Source organism: Propithecus coquereli, unplaced genomic scaffold (genome assembly GCF_000956105.1).
Source record: "Propithecus coquereli isolate 6110/MARCELLA unplaced genomic scaffold, Pcoq_1.0 Scaffold37, whole genome shotgun sequence".
Lineage (NCBI taxonomy): Eukaryota > Metazoa > Chordata > Mammalia > Primates > Indriidae > Propithecus > Propithecus coquereli.
This window is the reverse complement of record NW_012149396.1, coordinates 3,792,584-3,803,336: the sequence shown is the minus strand read 5'-3', so window position 1 is coordinate 3,803,336 and position 10,753 is coordinate 3,792,584. Positions and strand designations below refer to the sequence as shown.

Here is a 10,753-nt window from a genome sequence, read left to right as displayed (position 1 = left end):
AAAACTATACACTAAAAACAAAGTATTACCACTGAATGGCTTTGTGGATTGTCCTGGGAGAAGTGGATTCTCGCATTGACATTGGCTATGATCAAAATCACATTTGTATTCATTAACTAATTCTTTATCATCATCACTCAAGGAATTTGGAAAGTTTGAGGGTTCGAAAGAATATTCAAAACAATCTAATTTATTCACATGCCGAGTTCTTTGTGCCTGATAACTATGTCTAGGGGAACACTGATCTTCTTTAAATATTTTATGAACCTTTTGACTATTTGCATCAGGTAGCAAGTCTTGATTGTGGAGCCAGACTGGGTATTTGAAATCAGGTATACTAGTTATCCCTGAAACGTTAAGGTCAGATTTCTGGCTAGTGAGCCATCTTGGATAATTCTTTCCATGACTGTGTTCTGAATTGTCCTTGAAAGATGATTTCTTCGGAAAAGATAAAGATGACTCAGAAACACATTTATTAGTCCTATTCATATGTTTTGGGTTTTTTAGCCTACCACATTGCTTTCCATTTATATTTGTGGATACAGCAGGAGTAACTAAGTTATCCTTGCCCATGGGAATGGAAGGTTCTTGAAAATTTGAATTCTTTTCAATGTCCAATGAACCCAGTCTTCCAATGCATTTCTTTTTTTTCTTGCTCATTTGGTGACCTGGTCCAATATAAGTGAAAGAAAATGATCCATCTGCTGGAAGTTTTAATAGATCATCAGTTGTTAGGCTAATGGAGTCTATGTCATTAATAGTCTGTCTTCTACAGAATAAGGAGTTTGAGTGCTTTTTGTGATCAGGATTTTCAAAAGCTGAAAAACAAAGCATAGGTCTGTTTACCTTCCTTTATCACATATACTTTACAACAGCCAATAGTAAAGGGAAATGAGAATTAAACAATCATTTTTACTGTTTTTCCCTTGTCCTCACAAAAGCTTTGATTAAAAGTATAGAAAGTTTAGGTTGATAAAATAGGATGTGCTTTCTCACATTTCTTCAATCTATTTTACTTAATTTCTACATGTTTCTCTCCAACCTCCTGAATTTTTCCATGTTCTCTAGTTTACTGTTTCTTCAATTTTTTTCATCTAGACATACCTGATACACTAATATATATAATCACAGTAATATTGGTCACTCAATACTGGCTGCAGCATAGAAAAAAATGCTATTAAACTATGTGGAAAAATAATTTGCTTTCTCATGGTTACATACAGAGAATAACCGTTCTAATTCTCCTCTTCTGGCATATATTGCCCACATCCCTCTAAGAGTTGAGTACAAACTTTTTCCATTCTAAGCCCATTCTGTAAGTGCTCAGTAAAATGCTAACTGGCTTATCAACAAATGCATTTTCCAGACTTGTCTTCAAGGAAATCTTACTAAGGACAAACTTTTAACATCTCGTGAGTAATATTGTCCCACAGAATACAGATCAGAAAGACCAGTATAGTCCTACCGCATCAGTTGGAATTGAGCAAGTATAAATTCAAAAAGGTTGAGATCTGCTTAAAGTAATTAAGCTAGTTAATGAAAGCTAGAACCACCACGCCAATGTTCTTTCCATTAGGCTACAGTAAAATGCCTTAAGCGTTAAGATCAGCCACCTGTTACAAGTTATATAAATCAGCTTCCCCTCCAAAGTTAAAAGAGCATCCTAGCTGAAAATTCCTGGGAACTAGAGAATTACACATCATTTTACAAAAATATCCAGATCTCAGTATTATAAAAGTTACTTTTACTCCAAAATAACAAAAAATGTCATGCTTTGCGAGGCTATAGTACATCTCTCAAATGCTTCAAAACATTTTAAAATAAAGAAAACATAAAGAATAAAAGCATACCATTGTTTGGTTTATAAATATCGTTGGAGAAATGTGGCATATCAGTAGAGTCCTCATCAATGTTAATTTTTCTAGTGCCTGCACCAGGATATATTTGGCTTAGGTCAAAATCGTCAATGTAGGCCTGTAAAGCCTGAGAAGCAGATCTATACAGTTTATTCCTAAAGTGAAAAGAGCCATCAGAGGTAGAGGAATTACTACCACTCAGGCTGCAGCTTGCTAGCAGAGAAGATACTGAAGATTCCCGAGAACAAACTCTGTGTTTTGTGTTTGATTTGGCCATGGCTTCCTCAAAGTGGGTTATTTCCATTCATTTCCCTTAAAAACAACTGTAATACAAAAAAAAAAAAAGAGGAAAATGTCAATTAAACAGAATAGTGATCATATGTATAAAAAATTACCACATATGTAAACTTTCAATAATTTTCTTTAAAGAATAAAATCCATTATCTATAATAGACACTCCTTTGTAGGCATTATAGATTTTCTATTATTTTTATTACTATGAATTCTTTCATCAGTGATTTAGAAAACATTTATTAAGTCCTTACTATGTGCCTGGAAGTATGTATGCAAAAATTATCTGAGAACATACATGGAAAATACCAAGGAAAGAGTACTCACTTTTTCGGTCCTAAAAACTAATTGTGAATAGTCTTTTTTCTTATAGTAACACATTCTATGACATCACAATATCTAAAATTCCCCAATATATAATATTTTTCAAATCATAAGCCTACCAACATGTACTACAGATAGTACATGCTCAATAAATTGAGCTCAATAAATTTTTTAAAGCCATCGAATGAAGTACTCAAAACAGGAAGGAACAATGGAGAATATCCACTTTCAATGTTGTAAATGTCATTATTTAACTTTAGCCAAACCTTTCCACCCAAAAAGACGCGAGAGAACAAAATAATTTATAATATTTATCTGTAAAGAAATAAACTACAATCTTATGATAGAATGAGCTAGCAATATAACCTTTTCCTAAAATAAAATTTTTAATCATTTCCTGACCTTCATTTTCGGTACTACTCTCACGAGTTTGAATTCTTATGTTAAACAGATTTGGCTCACCTCTTTTAAAAGCTTAAATAATCTGGAAATCAACTTAATGTAGTCATCTTACTGTTTTCCCATTATTAAAACCGAGAGAATTCTTACCTACTTTAGTACAGCAATAATAGTATCTATATTTGAAAACCTAAAAAAATAACAACGAACAGGAACTAAGTACATGATACGACATTCTTTTAAAATTAGGTCAGTGGATTTTCTGTACTACAAACAAAAGATTAGAGTCTAGGACTTACATGACATTGATGTAAAATTTTTTTCCTTTTTTTTTTTTGTTAAGACAGCATCTCACTGGGTCATTCAGGCTGGAATGTAGTAGAGCGACCATAGCTCACTACAGTCCCAAACTCCTAGGCTCAAGGGATACTCCCACCTCAGCCTCTTCAATAGCTGGAACTACAAATGTGTTCCACCATACCTGGTGGCTGATTTTTCTTTTCTTAAGAGACCAGCTTTTTACTATGTTGCCCAGGCTGGTCTCAAGCTCCTGGCCACAAGGGATCCTCCTGCCTCAGCCTCCACAGCACCAGCCTTATACTGTAAATTTAATGTTTAATTTTGGGCTATTAATAAAATTTTAGAAAAATTTTAGTTGTAACAACTTTCAATGTAACTGTCAAATATTACTTTATAATATTGAAAGTTTTGTAGTCAGAGACAAAGCAAAATTTCATCCTGTCAAAGCCTTAGAGCACGCAATATAGCCTTTACAAGAGATCTGACAATGGTAGTGAAAGCAGCAGCAGAATATAAAATAATGATTAACTAGCCTCTTCGATTTCCCTGAATGCTGTGATATTGGCATATCTCTAAAAAATGGCTAAACTAAGTTAGCTTCATCCGTTCTTTATCCCTTTTATTTAAAGGATTTTTAATTCACTCAAGTAAATTTGCTTGGATAAGTTTGACAGAATGTTTGCTCCCATATTTGAACGCAGCACGTTACCGATTTTATTTTACAAAACCTTAAAAACAAAAACAAAACCTTAAAAGAGAAAGCTGTTGGATTATTATTCTCAGTAAGTGGGTGATAATATTTATTATTTTAATTCACAAGACTGACCAAAAAAAAAAATCCCAACAATTTAACATTATGGAAAGTTTCCAAACGTATGCAAAACTAGAGGTTTAATAAACCTCTATGCACCCACCATCCTGCTTCCTGCAATTACCAACATACCCCAATTTCTTATCCATACCTCCACCCTCTTCTCCCCACTTCAGCCATAGGATTACTTTGAATCCCATTATCTTAAGCAAATCCCATATATCTCACCATTTCCTCCATAAACTCTTCAGTTCCAATCTTCAAAAGAAAATTCATCATGCCAAAGAATAGAATGTTAAAACTTCTTGACAAGAAATTTCAACTACCTTTGATTTAAAAACAGAATGTTGAGTGTTAAATACCCAATGGAAATACCGCACAGAAAATTAAGAACAACCCTTGGAAGTCACAGCTCTGTAACCGCTATTAATAAGTCATGAATTCGAACGTTTGTTTACTCTGCAGCAGAAAAAGGAGAATCCTTGGACCTGGAAAGCGAAGACTGCGGCCGCCCGCCAACCACGCGACTTTCCCCCGTCCCGAGCGCGCCGGGTTCAAACCGTTCTGCCCCTATTTAGGCAACATCCTGCCTTCGCGGTTCCACTGCCCGCGTCCGTCACAGACACAGACACAGACACAGTCTTCAATGAGTTGCTTTTCACTCTGAAACCGTTTATTCAGCAGCCGGAGGGAGCGCCGCGGTGGGCGGACGGGGTTTTCCGAGGTGCCCGCCCCCGGAGCGCGACCCTCTTCCCGTCACCGCCTCAAGTCCCCCGAGGTCCAGGTCAGGTCCCGCCGACCCGGGGGCACTCCCCCTAAAGTGTTCTTTCCACAGAGACTCCACACGCGCCCTCCCTCAGGAGACGTCTTCCTCTTCCCTCGTCGCCACCCTTCCTTTAGCCTTTTTCTCGGGCTGCCAAGGGATGGGACGTCCCTCGAAAATACACCCTTCCTATCCGGCCTAACACACCCACTAAGGCCCAAAAAGAGATTAAAAACGCACACTTCCACAACTCTCCGCCGAGAGCCAAGGCCTATTACCGGACTGGAGACGCGACAAAGCATCCCTAACCCGGACACCGCCCGGCCTCAGGCTCCACTCGCTCGCAGCCGCCTCCGCCGTCACAGCGCAGCGCCACACCCGCGCTCGCTTTCAAACCGACCCAACATGGCGCCGGCCCGCCGTGCGCATGCGTGTCGCCCGGCGTTAGTCTGGTGAGCCGAGGCTGGGGAGCCGGCAGGGGGAAGAGGGCGCTGCGGGGCGTCGGGTCGCCGCCCCCTGCTGGGAGGTGTGGTTTCTCCTTCTCTTTCTGGGGCTGGGAGGGGGTGGCTCTGGACCTCATCTACGTCGCTGCCCCCCACGCCCTCCCCGCCTCCGTCACTGCCATTGTCTGTCAGTCTACTCGTCAACTGGCTGTTCTCCCTTTGGCCGGCCCCCGGGGCTGTGGGAGGGGACCGGGTGGGGAAAGAGACTTGGGGGTGCTGGCCGTTGTCGCTTCTGTCGCTGAGAGCCAGCCCCACAGCACCGGTCCTTCCAAGTGGGTTCGGCCTCCCCGCTTTCAGAACATCTCCCAAGATAAGACATCATCTCAGCCAGGGGGCAGCTGCCCCCACCGCTTCCTTCCCTCCCTCCTCAGTGCCTTCCCCATCCCAGCCTGGAGCCCGGCCCTGCTAGGATTCCAGCTAGCCCCTCAGACACAAGGCAGATGCGTGATTGGAGAACGGAGTTTGGCCAGGGATGGGATTTAATAAACTCCTTGGGGACCTTAATTCCCAGGGAAGAATGGCAGTGACCCCGCACGGATTGGGGACCCAGTCAGGCAGCCCAGAAAGAGGGAGATTATACAGACAGATGTAAAGACCCACTAACAACATGTGTGAACCTGTCTACAAGGCTGGAACAGGATACAAGGTGCGAAGAATTCAGTTTCTACCAAGCGGTGTATCAAAATAAGATGCCATCTCAATATTGGTTTATGTTTACTTTCCACTGACCTTATGGGTGAAGACATTCTTGACCATTACTCCATCTGAATATGTTCCAACTCATCTGATGTCACATCACCAGGTAATACTACTGTAGTCTTGCTGTTTGCTCTTCCTTCTTTTCATCCTCTCCAGCTTACTAAACTTGACCTTCCCGTTTCTCTTGCAAATGAAAAAGTCCAGAAGCTATAAAATTCAATTTAGTGGTTCAAACACATGTTGATTGTGTAAGAGTCAGTGATTTGAAAATAAGACACAGTCCCTGCATGAGTTTACAACTAATAGTATGTTCCAGTAATCAGCAAAATTTCTAGATCAGTCAAAATCGAGTAGGTTGCTGATAGGAAGTCAAGAACTGTGTTTTATATGCTAGAGCAAGCCCAGGTCAGGGACCAGCCCAGGATTGTTAATGGCATGAGCTTCAAAGTTAGATTTTTTTAATCCACATTCCACCTAAATATCTTTTTAACTTAGCCTTCTTTAAAATAATTTCTTAAAGATTCTTTCCATAAACAGTACCTTTTAAAGTTTCTTGTACTACCTTTTTCTTCCATCTTGGGGCATATATAATAAATGTTTCCTAATTGAGACATAAAGTATAAATAAAGGACACTGAGAAGATAGAAAATAAATTATCAAATTCAGTTATTCAAGTTATCAGATTACCTAATTCCTGGATCAAAATAATTCTACTTATGCTTTGTTTCTTCACAGGTTAAGAGATATGGAGATTTCCAAGAGGATTTGGAGAGGAGTCCCAATAGTTATTAAAATTCCGAACTACATCTGTTAGGAAAGGTAAAGAAACCAGGACTCTACTAGGAAAGAGAAGGTTGTAATGGTTTACTAAAGTTTTTCAAATATAGAAGCTAGAAACTAGCTGTTATACCTTGCTGGGAGAACTAAACAAGAGAAAATAGATTTATGATCCAACTTAAAGAGTTTTAGGTGAGAGCTAAGGAAGAAATATTCTGATAATTAAACTTTAAGAAGGTTTATTGAGGTGGTTAAGGAGGCAGGTCTTCGGAGAGTTTAAATGATGGACTTAAATGTGTCTGTTTTAAGAAAAGAGGCTGACCTTTTTGATCACCTAGAACAGGGCCCCACATTGTTTCAAGCACTTTTACATATATTAACTTAATTAATCCTTATCACAACTCCATGAGATAGGTGTTATTATCCCCATTTTATCGATGTGGTAATTGAAGTTCAAAGTTTAAGCGATTTACCCAAAATAACATGGCTAGCGGTGAGTGGCAAAGTCAGGATTTGAATCTAGCTCTTTTTTCACCTTTACACCATACCTGCCAACTTTCTCTAACTGAAAACTGGATGATGGACCAAAGGACCAATGAGACAGAGCTTCCTGAATTCATTCACAGCAAAAAGCGTATCTTACTCAACTGTCTTTGCTACACCTACCACAGTACCTGTCTCAGTCCCTTCAGGCTGCTGTAACCAAGTACTGTTGACTTTATGGCTTATAAACAGTAGAAATTTCTTTTTTACAGTTCTGGAGGCTGGAAGTCTGAGCTGAGAGTGCCAGCATTGTTGGGTTCTAGTGAGGGCCCTAGTCCAGTCGCAGACTGTCAACTTCTGGCAGTGTCCTTATATGGCAGAAGAGATGAATGAGCTTTCTGGGGTCTCTTTTATAAGGGCACTAATCCCATTCAAGAAGGCTTAGTCCTCATGATCTAATCACCTTCTAAATGCCCCACTTAATATCAGCACCTTGGGAGTTAGGGTTTCACCATATGAATTTCAGGGGCACCTAAACATTCAGTCCATTGCAGTATCTAACTTTGAGTAGGGCTTCAATAAATGTGTTTAAATTGAATTAATTTAAACTTGATCCTCTCTGAGGAGGTAACATTTAAACAAAGACACCAATGAAGCAGAGTCAGTCACGTGAACCTATTGGGGAATAATGTTCCAAGCAGTGGGAATGGCATGTAGAAAGACCCTGAGGTAGGAAGTTGCTGGTTGTATTTGAGGAACCTCCAGGATATCAATATTATTGCAGCTAAATGGATGAGAAGAAGACTAGTAGGAGGTGTATTGGAAGGGAAGCCAGGGGTCAGATTGTGTAGTGGCACTGCCACTCACTTTAAAAAGAATGCATGATCAATACATTGTGATGCCTTGTAAGAGAAAGGAAGCATGATTAAGCTGTTAGAAATAGTCATGATTTATTGAATGACTATTGTGTGCAAGGCACTGGACATTTAAGTACATTATCTTATTTAATCCTCACACTAATTCTACAAGGTAGATATCATTCCATCCCATTTTACACTTTGAGGAAAATGGAAAAACACAAATATTAAGTAACATGCTTCACACAATTAATAAGTGCCAAAGACAGGATTTGACCCAGGTTTTTGATTCCAAAGTCTGCCTTTTTCCACTATACGATTTAGGTTATTAAGTATGAAATGTCTGATTTCCTTAAATACTAAGTTTGGCAGTTGATACCTCTGACCTTTCACTTTGACACTTCTTGTTTTATGTTTATTGTGAAGGTACATCCTCAGTCTTTCAAACACACATTTTGGCTTGTGATTATCTTTTGTGCTCTAAATTTTTTTAGAGCAATTTTTGTGAAACCATCGATAAGTAAAAAATTCATGTTATTTTCTAATATGAATTATATCATGGAACCAATGCAGTGCAGACAGCTAGAAATATCAACGAAGTGTTTGGAAAGGATGTGGCTTATGAATGCACAGTAAGTCAATGGTTTGAGAAGTTCCATTCTGGTGATTTTAGTCTTAAAAATGAGCCATGTGGGCAACCTGAGACCAAGGTGGATAATGATGAGCTGAACACTGTAGTGGAAGCACATTTATGTCAATCTATGCGTGAATTATAATAGGAGCAAAGTTTGACATTACAATTCCAACAATATTGGACCATTTGAAACAAATTGGCAAGGTAAAGGTGGATGGATGGGTTCCACATGAGTTAACACATTGACTGACACAGAAAAAAATCAGAAACATTTCCTTGGGGCCACAGTGTTTTATTACGAAAATACAATAAAAATTTCAAGTGTAATTTAAAGGTAAACATAAATAGAAAAACAAAATTTATTGACTTCTATTCATTTAATCTACATTTTTAGAATTAAATTGTCAGTATTAACTGTAACAATAAGAACATCAATAAGTAAGATTTTATATATGCTTCACACGGCCCCTGGGTCAAAACTAGAGTGAGTTAAATACAACTCTCATGGCAGTTAATGTTAAAAGAGCATCAAAAGAGAAATTGTCTCAAAGTTTGCCTTTCTTTGCTGTCATGACATAAAAACAAACTATTTCTACACCATATTGTTACTTGTGATGAAAAATGGATTCTTTTTGACAATCGCAAGCTTTCAGCACAATGGTTGGCTAAAGATGAGGTGCCAAAACACAGTTCAAAACCGAATTTCGTCCAAAAAAGCTACTGATATCTGTGTGGTGAACCAGCGCTGGTATTATCCACTACAACTTCATGAAACCTGGTCAATGGATTACAGCAGAGGTCTACTGCAACCAATTGGATGAAATGATGAGGATGCTTGTGATTAAGCAGCCAAGAGTGGTCACTAGAGACAGGCCAATCCTCTTGCAAGACAAATGCTCGACCACATGTTGCACAATGCTGCTCAAACTACAGAAGCTGGACTTCGAAACTCTCTGTCATCCACCGTATTCATCATACCTCGCACCAACTGACTACCACTTTTTACAGGCTTTGGACCACTTTTTTTTTTTTTTTTTGAGACAGCGTCTCACTCTCTTGCCTGGGGCGAGTGCTGTGGCATCAGCCTAGCTCACAGCAACCTCAAACTCCTGGGCTCAAGCGATCTTCCTGCCTCAGCCTCCCAGGTAGCTGGGACTACAGGCACCCGCCACCATGCCCAGCTAATTTTTTTTTTCTATTTTTAGTTGTTTGGCCAATTTCTTTCTATTTTTTTAGTAGAGACGGGGTCTCGCTCTTGCTCAGGCTGGTCTCGAACTCCTGAGCTCAGAACGATCCGCCCGCCTCGGCCTCCCACAGTGCTAGGATTACAGGCGTGAGCCACCGCGCCTGGCCTGGACCACTTCTTGCAAGGAAAAATATTCCATTCTCAACAAGCTGTGAAAAATGTCTTTTGGGATTTCATCACCACTCTCTGGGCTTCTTGGCTGCTGGCATAAACAAGCTACCATTAAGGTGGCAAAACTGTGTTGATAGTTTAGGCACATGCTTTGAATAATTGTACTGCTTCTTGTTTAAGATATGACAAACTACACTTTTGATTCAAAATCGGGCATTTCATATTTAATTACCTAATATAGTTTCTCATTTGAAAGACTTTAAGTAAGAAGAAAGGGGTTCATGCATGCATGCATTTAACAAGTAATTATTGTTCATTGCTATGTGACAGGCAGTGTAGAAAAAGTATTAAAATGTAATCTAGCATTTTAAAAGTTTTTATATGATTACATTCTTACCAATCATCTGTTTTTAAATCTTTGCAGATAGATGGACTATAAGGCAATTGCCCAAGAAACTGCTCAAGAAGTTTTAGGTTACAGTCAAGATACATCGGGCTGGAAAGTGGTTAAGATTTCAGTAAGAAAACAAGTCAAATATATTTTAAGAAGTTTTTTTTTTATTAATGAGAAACAATTCATTGTAAAATTTTTTACAAAATATTTTCTTTGCTGGGCACACTGGTGCACACCTATAGTTCCATCTATTTGGAAATCTGAGGCAGGAGGATGGCTTGAGCCCAGGAGCTCAGGGCTGTAGT

The 10,753-nt window shown here is 39.2% G+C and overlaps 2 protein-coding genes across 2 annotated transcripts in view; one reads left to right on the top strand and one right to left on the bottom strand.

The window, feature by feature from the left end:
- The window catches only part of LOC105816343 (chromosome unknown open reading frame, human C18orf54), a 32,972-nt gene extending 30,793 nt beyond the window's left edge, over positions 1 to 2,179 (bottom strand). Inside the window, exons 1-2 of the mRNA XM_012651726.1 lie at positions 1,851 to 2,179; positions 11 to 818 (exon numbers count right to left, since the gene is read on the bottom strand). Of these exons, the coding sequence (XP_012507180.1) occupies positions 11 to 818; positions 1,851 to 2,160 (1,118 nt within the window). The 5' untranslated portion in view covers positions 2,161 to 2,179. The remainder of the gene's footprint in view (positions 1 to 10; positions 819 to 1,850) is intronic.
- Positions 2,180 to 10,482: 8,303 nt separating this feature from the next.
- The window catches only part of STARD6 (StAR-related lipid transfer (START) domain containing 6), a 30,017-nt gene continuing 29,746 nt past the window's right edge, over positions 10,483 to 10,753 (top strand). Inside the window, 1 exon segment of the mRNA XM_012651724.1 lies at positions 10,483 to 10,572. Within this exon segment, the coding sequence (XP_012507178.1) occupies positions 10,483 to 10,572 (90 nt within the window).